At 31.1% G+C, this 15,133-nt stretch overlaps 1 protein-coding gene across 1 annotated transcript; it reads left to right on the top strand.

Moving 5' to 3' along the window:
* Window positions 1-7,357: 7,357 nt before the first annotated feature.
* Window positions 7,358-14,933, top strand: LOC100241161 (pleiotropic drug resistance protein 1). The gene is made up of 24 exons (XM_010656413.3): window positions 7,358-7,992; window positions 8,174-8,294; window positions 8,390-8,478; window positions 8,649-8,733; window positions 8,836-8,995; window positions 9,114-9,190; window positions 9,324-9,377; window positions 9,479-9,569; window positions 9,663-9,964; window positions 10,065-10,346; window positions 10,435-10,751; window positions 10,837-10,997; window positions 11,099-11,202; window positions 11,284-11,443; window positions 11,524-11,637; window positions 11,732-11,895; window positions 11,986-12,318; window positions 12,691-12,981; window positions 13,072-13,155; window positions 13,258-13,391; window positions 13,517-13,744; window positions 13,831-14,002; window positions 14,085-14,339; window positions 14,440-14,933. The coding sequence occupies exons 1-24, from the start codon at window positions 7,667-7,669 to the stop codon at window positions 14,698-14,700; spliced, it is 4,365 nt and encodes a 1,454-aa protein (XP_010654715.1). The 5' UTR covers window positions 7,358-7,666; the 3' UTR covers window positions 14,701-14,933.
* Window positions 14,934-15,133: the final 200 nt, after the last annotated feature.

Here is a 15,133-nt window from a genome sequence, read left to right as displayed (position 1 = left end):
AAAAAGGAGAATTATGTTTTGGGGGTAGATGGACCCCCAAATTAACAAAAGGTCCATGTAACTCTTCAAATTGAGCCCAAGACCCAATGAAAGTATAGAAATTGAGTTGAAGGATATCATCTTTCAATATTTCCAAAAATACCCTTTGTTGATTTTGAGAAAAAAATTAATATTTTTGAAAAATACTTTTATTTAATTTAATATTTTTGATTTAATTTAATATTTTTTAAAATACTTTTATTTAATTTAATATTTTTTAAAAATAAATTTATTTAATTTAATATTTAAAAAAATATTTAATTTAATATTTTTTTAAATACTTTAATTTAATTTAATATTTTTGAAAAAAAAATAATTTAATATTTTTGAAAAAAAAAATTATTTAATTTAATATTTTTGAAAACTACTTTTATTTAATTTAGTATTTTTGAAAAAAAAAAAGTTATTGAAAAAAAATTATTTAACTTAATTTTATAAAATATTTTATATGTGTTCCTAAAGGGTATATTTGTCCGTTATTATTTCATATCCTTCAACTCAATTTCAAGAGTTATATGAACCTTTTGTTAATTTGAGGGCCCATCTACCCCCAAAAGATAATTCTCCCTTGAAAAAATGAATGTTTTATTTTTGAAAACTTGTTGAAGATCAAAATAAAAAAAAAAGTAAATAAATATGAATGTATATAGTTTTTATCGATGATTTATTTTGTTTTTATTTAATTTTATTGAAAAATTTTAAATTAATTTTATTTAAATCCCACTTAAACCATAAAAATTATAATAAATAAACTTTTTGTAACTTTGTCACATTTATTAGAATTTAGTGATCCGAATTTTATTTAGTACGATTCAAAAAGTTTGCGGTATGACATATGTAGTGAAACTATAATTATGAGATTTTTGGGGGATTATTCAGAGTATTTACAGTGACAGCATACAAAACGAACCTGATTGACCCATGCGGTGGCGTGTTATCCGGAGACGATAGTAGAAAATTCCGGTGTGGGTACGGGTCCCATAACTCTTATTGGTTCGGAATTTCCAGTTAAGTTGGAATTGGAGTTAATAGAGCTCCTGAAAGCAAGAAGAATCAATCCAATCTCCATTGCTTCTCTGCCCATGATACATTATGAGAGATATGGTAGAGAGGTCTTCAGTCCGAAGTATCCCTCACTGAGAGCCAACAACACGGGGAAGCTGGTTATGACTCGACAAAGCTTTAGGCTCGGTTGAGAACCATTCGACTAATTAACAGGCCTCATGGGCAGCATCCAATAATCTTGACAGAATACGTGCCAAAATATGTGGAAGTGGAGCGTCTACGCGTGGTCTGGAGGGTGGTTGAATTATTAGGCTATGTTTGGTTCCCGGAAAATTTGAGGGAAAATACGAGGGAAAGAAAATACAAAGGAAAACTAGAAGGAAAGAAAAAGTGAAGAAAAATAAAAAAATAGATTAAAAGTTGATAAATTATTTTTTTGTTACTTCAAACTCATTTTATTTATTTTAACTCATCAATATAAAGATTAAATAATTTAAAAATATATAAATTTTTAATTAATTTTAATTATATTTTATTTTCTTTGATATTTTTCATAGGATAATCAAATATGAGAAAATCATTTTCTTTAGCATTTTTTTTCTTTCCTTCGTACTTTCCGGAAATCAAACATAGCCTTAGTGTTTTGCAGTTTGGGTGAAGTCGATAGGCAATTATTGGAGTTTTTGGTGGAGATTCGAAATTGAATTTCTTTCCGTGGGGCTATTTTGTAATTTGAGAAATCAGAGCTTGTGCTTATTGCTGATGGCATAGGACGGCCTGCGGACTTGTGGGTTTTCTTCTGGTTTGGCGGTGATATTGAATGGTGGGGCCACAGATGTAAATTCATGGATGTGCACGTTGCAAGATTTTGTTTTATTTTTCTTTGGGCTGCCAGGATGTTCAAACATCATTTGAAAACCTTTTTCGACCTTGGCCCACCTCTAAGTGTGGTCACTTTGGCACATGGCCCCATTAAGATTTTGACTTTTTATTTATTTTCTTATTATTTTAACAATTTTCCTAACTCCAATTTTCCAAAACTCCTTTCATAATTCCATTTCTCAAATAATTTTAAAACTTTCATTTTAGAATAATTTTCCGAAATTCCCATTTCATATTTATTTATTTAATTATTATTCTTTTTGTTGTTATTATTATTATTATTATTTAAAAATATTTATTTAAAATTTTGAGTGTGGGCCTGCAATTCTCATAAAGGTGATATGCATCATGGTCACACTTGAACTCTATTTGAAAAAATGAATGTTTTATTTTTGAAAACTTGTTGAAGATCAAAATAAAAAAAATAAGTAAATAAATATGAATGTATATAGGTTTTATCGATGATTTATTTGTTTTTATTTAATTTTATTGAAAATTTATATAATTAATTTTATTTAAATCCCACTATATACCATAAAATTTATAATAAATAAATTTTTTGTAACTTTATCGTTGACATTTATTAGAATTTGGTAATCCGAATTCTATTTAATCCGATTCAAAAACCTTGTGGTACAACATATGTAGTGAAACTATAATTATGAGATTTTTGGGAGGATTATGATGATGTATAGTTTTAGGATTAGGATAATTATGTTTCTTCTGTAATTGCTGGCAACTTTTCCCTCTTATACCAATATTTTGATATAATGGATTTCTGTCTTTTCTACTTGTGTTTTTTCTCATTTAGAGTTTTTCACGTAAATTTATGTGTTTTTTGTCTGTTAGTGTTTTTTTTAAATTACCTATTCTCGTTATTTTAACAATATTTTATTAAATTTTTTCAGTGGCGAATTTTTTATAGCTAGATTTTGACTTTTTAATTTTTTTTTTTGAGATTTAATCAAATAATCACTAATTTAGAATTGCCAACAAAATTGTATGAATTTATATGTTATTTAATTTTTGATAGATGTAATCTTATGTAATGATTCATATTATGGGAATTTATGATTAATATTAATTTATATGTTATCTAATATTTGATAAATTCAATCTTATGTAATGACTCAAATTACGAGATATTGAATTTAACTTTAATTATAAAAATTGTATAACTTAATATGATATTTATAAATTACAAACAATAACTCCGAAACTCTTCTTAGTTATTCATAGTTTACTTGTGGAGTTCACCAAACTATATTTTTAGAAAGGTTTCCTCAGTCAATTATCTTTAGCTATTTGAAAAAGAGAAGAAATTTATAAGTGGAATTATTGATTTTTTTAAAAATTTATTTTTAGGATTTTTTTAATAAAACAAAATTATTAGAAGTTTCTTATTGAAATGTTTAACTTTTTTTTTTTTAAATTTCTTTTGAAGAAAAAATCTTTTAATTTTTTGATTTTTTTTATTTATAAAATCTAAAATATTCTTGACCAATGTATTTAATATTTTTCTTATTCAATTTGATATAAGATATATTTTCTTTTTCTTTTTATAATTAATGTCCATTGTTTTTTATTTTGTTTAATAATAATGAGGGGTATTGTTAACTACTTTTTAAATTATGAAAATTTATCAAATATTTATTACAATCATAATTTTTATAATTTCTCACCTAAATAACATTTCGGTAGTTACTTTAGCTTCATCCCTTAATATATCGATCATAATATAAACTTGAATACAAACTCAATCTATAAACATTAGATTAGAGTATAAATAAAATTGTAAAAAAAATACTTTAGGTGTCTAGCTATTAGATACACTTCTTATTTTTTATTTTTAAAAATAAAAATTTCTATATAAAATATAACAACTCTTATACAAAAAGTCCAAATTTACTTTATATTTTAATTTTTTTTTCAAAACTTTAAAATTTTTTGGAAGTGAAAATGTTTACTTATTTAAAATTTAAAAAGTGTTTTTATGTATACAAGATATGTACCTACTTTTTATATAAGAATTCCTATATTTTTCTCTACATTTAAAGTATTCTATTTAAAAACAAAAAATAGAAAAATGCATCCAAAGCAAAGATGAAAATATCTATAAACATGTATATATATATCAATAATTGGATTTTACGAATATATCAGTATTTGAATTTTATGGATATATCAGAAATATCGATAAGACGAAAATTGTTCAAAATTCATGAAAATATTTAAAAAAGTTTTAAATGATAAAATAAGTAAAAAAACATATGTTAAAGTTATTTTGTAGGTGTAACTAACATAGGTATGGTCAAGGACAATATTTATCAAATTTTTTTATAGAAAAAATGATCTCAAATTCCTTTAATATATTTATATTCATTTATTTTAAAAATTAAAAATTTTATTACATTTCAAATAAAAAAAATTAACTACATTTTAAGACTTATATAAAATATTTTATTTGAGTTTTAATTTTTAAAATTTTATTACTTATGGTGACAACTTTTTGCTATTGACATTGATTTATTTAAATAATTAAAATTATATTAATAATTTATCTTATTAAATTAATTTTAATTTATAAAATATTAGAACTTCATTATTATTATTATTATTATTATTATATTTTAACAATTTTCAAATAAATTTATATTTTCAATATTTTAAAATAAAAACATTCAAAATTATATGCATTTTTTTATCCTATTTATATTTTTAATATTTAATTATCACATAAATGATATAAAAAAAAGTCTTGTTAAAAAATTATAATGATGGTTTTTATATTTTAGTAATCAATTAAATAAAATAAGTAGAATTAATTTATTTATTAAAATATTTTTTTAATAATGGATTTTAATATATACTTGTGCACATATATTAATTGAATTCACCCTAGTGGTAGCCAAGCTTCAACCCAAACCTTTTGGAACTTAAACTTTTTTTAGGGAGTTTGACCAAGAGAGCCAGCAACCTTAACTAATGAAACATCGTTTATTGACTTTTGATCCCATATTCATGGCGAACCTCGTTGATATTTCCCAACATTTCAATTACTAATCCAAACATGTAATCCAAAAACCCAAAGTTTGAAAACGTTTATTAAATTATAAATAAAATGCCAACAAAATATTTTACATTTATAGTTTTAAAAATTTCTTATTGAGATGTCCAATTACTTCTTAAGATTCTTTTGAAAAAATCCTTTGACTTTTTTTTTTTTTGGTAAAATTTAAAACATCTTTTTTATTGTTTAACGTAGGCTTGCCTACTTCCTTGAACACACGTGAAAATTATGAACGGAGAACATAAGAATTTGAAGGGTCAAAAAGGGTGGCATATGCATGTTCCATATATTATGGAGTTATCATGTAGCCTTTTTTCTATATTTAAAAATAAAATAAGCCAAATTTTCAAATTTGTAATAATAGAAGCCACTCGTTCATTCGATTGATTCCACCGGACACCAAAGATTTTTTTTTTTCTTTAAATAAATTGAAAACAAAAAAAAAACATAGTAAGAGAAGAAGAGGAGGACGATTTGTACTTTTAAGGAAGATGATGCATGGAGTGACGTCAATAAATTTACTATTTCTTTTTTTATTATTATAGGGAAGGGATCAAAACGCATCTTTTTTGAAAAAGTGTCAAAAGTCAAAACTCATCTTTTTCATTAAAAAAAAAAGTGTACGGAATTCAATAGTTGAATATTGAAAATTTTGAAGTGGAAAATGAAAATGAAATAATGAGAAAAAATAGAAGATAAAAAATAAAAAATATTTTAAATTAATAAACCATTTTTATATGTATTTTTAATATTTTTTTTATTTTTTTATTTTAATCAATTTAAAAATAAGTTTAAGAAAATATGATCAAACAGATCTATATTTTTTTTTTATTTTTAAAAATCGATAAAAATAACTCTTATTTTTTAAAAATTATTATTATTTTCGAAAAATAATGACAAAAATAATATTAAAAATCTTAAAAAATTAAAAATTATTTTTAAATCACAAACAACCTGTAATGTTTTAATTTTTTTTTTCTTCTTCAATGTAGTTGTCAAACTGAACTTTCCAAACTAGCAGATATGATCAAAGATTTGATTTCATCATTCAAGTATTTGGGTAGATGATTTCCCTTTTTCTTTCCATTGTTTTTTTTTTTTCAAGTGTCGAAGTCAATCACGTTTTTCCCATAAGAATGTGAATTTGGATAATGAAAGTCTTGGTTACACACCACCACCTTCCTATATTTCTGCCAGCCCATACCCGTTTTTTTTTCTAGATGCTAACATGTGAGAAATCTGCCTATCTTTATAACATCTGTCCTATGCTTTATGTGGTTCCTATATTTCTGCCAACCCTACCGGTTTTTTTTTCTAGATGCTACATGTGAGAAATGAGAAATCTACCTATTTTTAGAGTATTTGGCCTATGCTTTATGTGGTTGCTATTTCTAGATGAAAAGCAATCCAAAAATAAATTGAGAAGAGACCAAATTGAAATTTAGAGAGGATGAGTTTGGTTAGTTGTTAGATTTAGTATGATTTATGCGATGCGATTCTAATAATTTATAATGCTTTTATGTGCGATTCTTATCTTGTATCTTACGAAATAGTATTTCTACTTAAAATGTTTTTATTAAAATATTTTTTTTGAATTTTTTTAATATTATAAATAATTTTTATTTTTTAATAATATTTTAAAATTTGATCAAAAGGTTGATTTTTTCTTTAAAAATATTTTAGACTAAAAATATATATATTTTAAAAAATATTATCAGAAAAAAATATTTTTTTTCCTTCTAAAACAATTTTTGGTGTGTTAATTTAAAATTTCACTTTAAATTCTACTATATATCATAAAAAAATAATAAGAAGATAAATAATTGATATTTTATTAAATATTTTTTAAAAAGTGGTGAGTTATTTAGGGCTTGATTTTGATATTTTAAAAATATTTTTAGATTTAATTAAATAATGTGTAATTTAGAATTGATTATACAATTATATTAATTTATATATTATTTAATTTTTGATAAATGTACTCTTTTGTAATTATTAATATTATGGGAATTTATGATTAATATTAATTTATATGTTATTTAATATTTAATAAATCCAACTTATATAATAATTAATATTATGGGTTTTTTTTTTGAAATAATTTTAAAGATATAAGGTAAATTACTAAAAATAATATAGGCAATCCAAACCGAAAGTCTCATGTCATTAAACTAGAGTATAAATAAAATGCTATAAATCTTTCACAGTGCAATTTCGGCGGGCGGGAAAGTTAGTTGGTTTGGCAGTTGGGAAACATTTAATGATTATTGAGTTCCTTGACAAACAAGGTACTGGAAATCTGAAAATTACGAATTGTGAAATAAGACTTTGAAGGGTCAAACATCGTGGCATTTGCATACAACAGCAGTTACGATTGCGATTACGAAGACGTTTAGTAGTCTTGAAAATTATGGGTGGCCTCATTTTTCTGTTCTTCCAATCAGTATATAAACCTTCCATTCTTCGTGTTTTTCCAACATACAACAAAGTTTTAGCAATACAAAGAGACGGAATCAATTGCATGCACAGGGAAAAGCGGGAGGGGAACCATCTCTTATTTTGAGCTTTTCAGCTCTAGAGTTCAAAATTTGGGTTTGTTCTCCCTAATTTGTAGGAAAGGTTTCTGGGTTTTGGTGGGTTTTGCAGGAGGGTTCCTCGTTTCGTGTTGCAATGGCAACAGGTGAAATTTATAGAGCCGGTGGTAGTTTAAGGAAGGACAGTTCTTCCATATGGAGGAACTCTGGTGAGGAGGTTTTCTCCCGTTCTTCGAGGGATGAAGATGATGAGGAAGCTTTGAAATGGGCCGCCCTCGAGAAACTTCCCACCTACAATCGGATGAGGAAAGGCTTGCTGATGGGTTCGGCGGGTGAGGCCAGTGAAGTTGATATACACAACCTTGGGTTTCAGGAAAAGAAGAATTTAGTGGAGCGGTTGGTGAAAATTGCCGAAGAGGACAATGAGAAGTTCTTGTTGAAGCTCAGGAATCGCATAGATAGGTGCGATTTCTCCTCTTCTCTTGCCTTTCTTGCCGTTTTTCTTTTTCTTTTTTAACATTGAAAACAGTGGAAAAGAAAGAATCCACCTTAAATGTGACTGATAGTCCTGCATTTTCTTCACAACCAAACATCTTCCTTTGACTTTTTAGTAATGGGTTTGCATGTCTATTTCATTTTTCAGAGTTGGGATTGATCTTCCCGAAATTGAAGTTAGATTTGAGCATCTTACCATTGATGCAGAAGCTCATGTAGGAAGCAGAGCTTTGCCTTCATTCATTTATTCTGCTTTTAATCAAATTGAGGTAACTAAAATGCAAATACAGATCACTAGCTAAGCAATAAATACTCTCTTGGGAAAGTTTGTTTTTAGATTATAATTTTTCTTTCTGTTTTAAAGGATATCTTGAACACTCTTCGGATTCTTCCGAGTAGAAAGAAGAAACTCACTATTCTTCACGATGTTAGTGGAATCATCAAACCTCGAAGGTGAGAATATGATTTTTTTTCTTTTTTTTTCTGTAAAAAAATTAATTGAGATATATATATATATATATATATATATATATATATCTATCAAATGGATTTTTTTACTTTCTCCAATTTAGAATATCCTGAAGATCCATACTCAATCTTTTGTGCATATTTTTTTTCTGCAGAATGACATTGCTTTTGGGTCCTCCAAGTTCTGGAAAGACCACTCTCTTATTGGCTTTGTCCGGAAAGCTTGATTCCAGTCTAAAGGTTGAATGAAAAAAAAATTATTGCTTTTGTTCTTTAATGAATATTCAATTTTTAGCTGTTTAATCTCATATCCAATTTGGAAACTGAAATTCCTGCTTTTAGGTTACGGGAAAGGTGACATACAATGGTCATGGCATGAATGAATTTGTACCCCAGAGAACTGCAACCTACATCAGCCAACATGATACCCATATAGGAGAAATGACTGTACGGGAAACCTTGGCCTTCTCTGCAAGATGCCAGGGTGTTGGAGATCGATATGGTTGGTCTAAACCATTCATTGCCTTTTACTTTTATTTTCTTTGTTTTTGAAGCTTGTGAATTTAGTTATATGAAATTTGCATAAGCCAGGAGGTTGACTTTTATTTGGCTATTCGCAGACATGTTAGCAGAGCTCTCAAGAAGAGAGAAGGCAGCAAATATTAAGCCTGATCCTGATATCGATGTCTTCATGAAGGTGAGACAGAAGCTACTTTGAGTGAAATTTTAACCAGTTCTGCAGAGCAAAATCTCTTATCCTTGGAATTTCTTAAGGTACTTATTGGTTTGATGGTGAGTGAGATTTACATTATTGGTTTTTAATATTTCAGGCAGTGGCAACGGAAGGCCAGAAGGAGAATGTAATCACTGACTATACACTGAAGGTATCATAACCATAGAACTTTCAATGATGGAATGCAGATTTCTGAGAAAACCCAATTCTAAGTCATAATTTGTTTATTTTCATTTACACTTAAATTTACAGATTCTGGGACTAGAAGTCTGTGCAGACACCTTGGTAGGAGATCAAATGATAAGGGGTATCTCTGGAGGACAACGGAAGCGTGTCACAACTGGTAGGATAATTTGGTTTCCAACCAAATAAAATAAATTAGATTTTTTCGTTCATTAATTTAAGTTAATTCAACTGTGAAATATATGAATGACAGGGGAGATGCTGGTTGGACCATCGAAGGCACTGTTCATGGATGAGATCTCTACTGGGTTGGATAGCTCGACAACTTATCAAATCGTGAATTCTCTCAGGCAAACCATCCACATTCTCAATGGGACTGCTCTCATCTCTCTCCTCCAGCCAGCACCTGAGACTTACGATCTTTTTGATGACATCATTCTCCTCTCTGATAGCCAGATTGTTTATCAGGGTCCTCGTGAAGACGTTCTTGACTTTTTTGAATCCATGGGCTTCAGATGTCCTGAAAGGAAGGGTGTGGCAGACTTCCTACAAGAAGTGAGTGCTAATAGTTTTGTACCTTTAGGCATCTTCTCAATTTTTTTTTCCTTCTTTAGAAAAAATCAAGCTAGAACATGAATTTTAAAATTCATTACAGGTAACATCTAGGAAAGATCAGCAGCAGTATTGGGCACGTAAAGATGAGCCTTACAGTTTTGTCACAGTCAAGGAATTTGCCGAGGCATTCCAGTCATTTCACATTGGACGGAAACTAGGACATGAGCTTGCAACTCCATTCGACAAGACCAAAAGCCACCCAGCTGCTTTGAAAACTGAAAAATATGGTGTTAGAAAGAAGGAACTGTTGGATGCTTGCATCTCAAGAGAGTACTTGCTGATGAAGAGGAATTCATTTGTCTATATTTTCAAGCTCACCCAAGTGAGTATTATTATTGTTGTTACTTATAACAATGGCTTTCAATTTTGTACATTTGATCGTAATTTATTATTTTTGTTTCTTCTTTTAGCTCATAATAATGGCAGCAATTTCCATGACAATCTTCCTAAGAACTGAGATGCACAAAAATTCAACAGATGATGGAAGCATTTACACGGGTGCTTTGTTCTTCACTGTTGTCATGATCATGTTTAATGGAATGTCAGAACTTGCCATGACCATTGCAAAACTTCCTGTCTTTTACAAGCAAAGAGGCCTACTATTCTACCCTGCATGGGCGTATGCACTCCCCTCATGGATCCTCAAGATCCCCATCACATTTGTTGAAGTTGCTGTTTGGGTGTTCATGTCTTATTATGTCATTGGATTTGATCCAAATGTGGGAAGGTAAAAGAAACATGTCCAGATTTGTTTCAAATGTTTTCTTTGTTCCAAAATGATCAATGCTAATAAACAAATCTTCTTATTGCAGGTTGTTTAAACAATATCTTCTCCTCGTGCTTGTTAATCAGATGGCATCTGCATTGTTTCGATTTATTGCAGCAGCTGGTAGAAACATGATTGTTGCAAACACATTTGGGTCATTTTCATTACTTTTGCTCTTTGCATTGGGTGGTTTTGTCCTGTCACGAGGTATAAGGAGGAAAGATTTTTTTTAGGAAACTAGGACCTTCTTGTTCATAAACCCTAATAATGAATTTTTGTTTCCTTCTTGTATTTGGTCATTGCTGTAGAAAATGTCAAGAAATGGTGGATTTGGGGTTACTGGTCTTCCCCTCTGATGTATGCACAGAACGCAATAGTGGTAAATGAATTCCTTGGGAAGAGTTGGAGCAAAGTAAGTTTATGAATGTTTCATGTGAATATTTGTGTTTATTTGTGTCAGTAACTGATGATTGAATGTATTTCCATTTTTCAGAATTCTTCAACCGATTCAACAGAATCCCTTGGAGTAGCAGTATTGAAGTCTCGCGGGTTCTTCACAGAGGCATACTGGTACTGGATAGGAGCTGGGGCACTGCTTGGATTCATTTTAGTCTTCAACTTCTGTTACACTGTGGCTCTCACTTACCTAAATGGTGGGTATCCTTACATTCTCTGTGTTGAAAATCCTAAAATATTGGAGATTAGTGTACTAAGATTTGTGCAAATTGTGCAGCATTTGAGAAGCCTCAAGCTGTTATAACAGAAGAGTCTGAGAATTCCAAAACTGGAGGGAAGATCGAGTTATCATCCCATAGACGAGGCTCGATTGACCAAACTGCATCCACAGGTGATGAAACTCATTCATGGTGCATGTGTGCCTTTGTTCTTGTCATTTAACCACATGTTTTACATGGCTCACTAATTTTAAACTTAACATGCAGAGAGGAGAGACGAAATTGGGAGAAGCATCTCATCCACATCCTCATCTGTGAGGGCAGAAGCCATTGCTGAGGCTAGACGTAACAACAAAAAAGGAATGGTTCTTCCATTCCAACCACTTTCTATCACCTTTGATGATATTAGATACTCAGTTGACATGCCAGAGGTAACTCCATGTTAATGCAAATAATGTACATGCTTTAGCAGCACTAATAAACCAAAAATGAGAACTAAGTTGTTTGAATTGAATTTGTAGGAAATGAAAAGTCAGGGTGTCCTTGAAGACAGATTGGAGCTTCTAAAGGGGGTGAGTGGTGCTTTCAGGCCTGGTGTTCTTACAGCTCTGATGGGTGTTAGCGGTGCTGGTAAAACCACTCTCATGGATGTACTGGCTGGTCGGAAAACTGGTGGATATATTGAGGGTAACATCAACATTTCTGGCTACCCAAAGAAGCAAGAGACTTTTGCTCGAATTTCTGGATACTGTGAGCAGAATGACATCCACTCTCCTCATGTTACTATCCATGAGTCCTTGCTCTACTCTGCTTGGCTGAGGTTGCCTGCTGATGTGGATTCTAAAACTAGAAAGGTGAGGGCTTCCTGAGTTCTTTCCACATTTGTCTTATTCAATTGAGTGCTCTGAACAAGTAAAGCCCTAGAATTGATTTTTCAAACTTGGTTGAGCTTAGATCAGGTTCAAATTTGGCTTGACCTTCACCCTGGGGAAAGGTGCTGGTTCAAATTTGGTTGACCTGGAATACAAGTTGGTGAAGTTCATGCATGCTAATAGGTGTTATTGAGCATTGGCAACCATGAACTGATCTGTTTAATAAGACTAGAGAAACTTGTTCACAACCTGCTAACTGAAAAGAGTCACAAGCAGTGTCAATTTTTTTACCATCTCTGCTATGGCTTTGCATTGTTTTTTTAAACAATTTCTAATCCTTGCTAATGGTTACAGATGTTCATTGAGGAAGTCATGGAGCTCGTGGAACTGACCCCATTGAAGGATTCACTAGTTGGGTTGCCAGGTGTAAATGGTCTCTCAACAGAGCAGCGCAAGAGGCTGACCATTGCAGTTGAGCTTGTGGCAAATCCCTCAATAATATTCATGGATGAGCCAACTTCAGGGCTAGATGCAAGAGCTGCTGCAATTGTTATGAGAACAGTCAGGAACACAGTGGACACAGGAAGAACAGTTGTGTGCACCATCCATCAGCCAAGTATTGACATCTTTGAAGCCTTTGATGAGGTGGGAAATGTTAATGGATAGAAAGAATTTATAGTTTCCCTTCTATGAGCTTTGCATATAAGTACTGAAATATTTAAAATGGATTTGCAGTTGCTCCTGTTGAAGCGAGGAGGACAAGAGATATATGTGGGACCACTGGGTAGACATTCTTCTCATCTGATAAAGTATTTTCAGGTAAGCTGCCATGATAAAGTAAAAGCTATAAGCAGCAAATAATTTAGTTTGAGTTAATTCATATCAAGTGCTTACTAATACATGTGACTTGCTATCATTAAGGGAATTGAAGGAGTGAGTAAAATCAAAGATGGTTATAACCCTGCAACTTGGATGCTGGAAGTTACCTCTTCGGCACAAGAATTCTTGTTGGGGGTGGATTTCACTGAAATATACAAAAATTCGGACCTATACAGGTGATTCAACTATAGGTTATCTGAAAGCATTATGATATTGAAATGTCATGTATACACATCTCAATGTTCATCATGCAAGCTTGAATTGGTTATTGAAGCCTTTTCTGATGTGGCATATGTTTCAGGAGAAACAAAGATTTAATTAAAGAATTGAGCCAACCTGCCCCTGGTTCAAAGGACCTCTATTTCCCTACTCAATACTCCCAGTCCTTCTTCACCCAATGTATGGCATGCTTATGGAAACAGCGTAGGTCATATTGGCGCAATCCACCATACACGGCAGTGAGATTTTTCTTCACAACTTTCATAGCCTTGATATTTGGGACAATGTTCTGGGATCTCGGCACCAAAAGGTAATTTGAACCCAGTACAGGATTTTGAGAACTCAGTATGTTTCTCTGTATCAACTTTAATTCATACTTCACATGGTAAAATTCAGGAAAAAACAACAAGATTTGAGTAATGCAATGGGTTCTATGTATGCTGCTGTTCTCTTCCTTGGGGTTCAAAATTCCTCATCGGTGCAGCCAGTCGTTGCAGTTGAACGGACAGTCTTTTACAGAGAAAGAGCTGCAGGAATGTATTCAGCTATGCCATATGCCTTTGCACAGGTAACTAGTTTTCTTATGCTATGGACTGTCTATCTCTAACACTTTATGGGTTTTATTAATCAAATTTCATCTCTTGTTTCAGGCTCTAGTTGAGATACCATATGTCTTTGCACAAGCTGTGGTGTATGGTGTTATAGTTTATGCAATGATTGGATTTGAATGGACAGCTGCTAAGTTCTTCTGGTATCTGTTCTTCATGTTCTTCACCTTACTGTACTTCACCTTTTATGGCATGATGGCTGTGGCTGCCACACCAAATCAACATATTGCTGCCATCGTTGCTGCAGCATTTTATGGATTATGGAACCTATTTTCAGGTTTTATAGTTCCTCGAACAGTAAGTTCTCTCAACTCATTATTCTCTAAATTGCAACTATCTTTAGCACATGGATATGGAAATGACTCATTTTGTTGCATTTCTTCCATGATGAATACAGAGGATTCCTGTGTGGTGGAGATGGTACTATTGGGCATGTCCAGTTGCATGGACTTTGTATGGATTGGTTACATCACAGTTTGGAGATATACAGGACAGATTTGAGGACACAGGTGACACAGTGGAACAATACTTGAATGACTATTTTGGATTCGAACATGATTTTCTAGGAGTGGTTGCAGCTGTGATTGTTGGGTTTACAGTACTTTTCTTATTTATCTTTGCCTTTGCCATTAAGGCATTTAACTTCCAAAGGCGGTAAAAGCACGAGTTCTTCAAAGATGGTTGGTTAATGTATATGTAACATTCTCAGTTCAACATTTGGTTGTAAGATGAACAAAATGGTTTTGTTCTATGTATAGGCTGTTAGAGAGTATCCAAAGCTCTGCAATGAGCAGATAATACTAGTTAAATTCTTGTATTTTGTTTTCTCCCAATTTTATGTAACTTAAATTCATGACAATAATGTAACCTTAAGCAATTCTTTCATCTTGATTGCCTGCTTACTAGTATGGTGCTCCACTTTCAGTCTCTGCTTTAAGTGGCTGAAGACATTAAGACACGGTAACAACATGAAAATAGTATGTTTTCAAAACCAACAAGCGTGTATCAGGAGCAGGGTTTGCAACACTCTTAAATTTAGACTTGAGCTAGCAAAAAGGGAAGTTTTGGCCTTCTTCAGAAAGTTCAGAGGT

Source organism: Vitis vinifera, chromosome 9 (genome assembly GCF_030704535.1).
Source record: "Vitis vinifera cultivar Pinot Noir 40024 chromosome 9, ASM3070453v1".
In the NCBI taxonomy this organism is placed as follows: domain Eukaryota; kingdom Viridiplantae; phylum Streptophyta; class Magnoliopsida; order Vitales; family Vitaceae; genus Vitis; species Vitis vinifera.
This window is presented reverse-complemented; position numbering and strand designations above follow the sequence as displayed.

Excerpts from the sequence above, each read along its gene's own strand:
- LOC100241161 (XM_010656413.3), top strand. The coding sequence starts at position 7,667 with ATGGCAACAGGTGAAATTTATAGAGCCGGTGGTAGTTTAAGGAAGGAC. Across the intron at positions 11,444-11,523 it reads GGCTCTCACTTACCTAAATG|CATTTGAGAAGCCTCAAGCT; the intron begins GTGGGTATCCTT and ends CAAATTGTGCAG. Across the intron at positions 14,003-14,084 it reads TGCCATATGCCTTTGCACAG|GCTCTAGTTGAGATACCATA; the intron begins GTAACTAGTTTT and ends CTCTTGTTTCAG.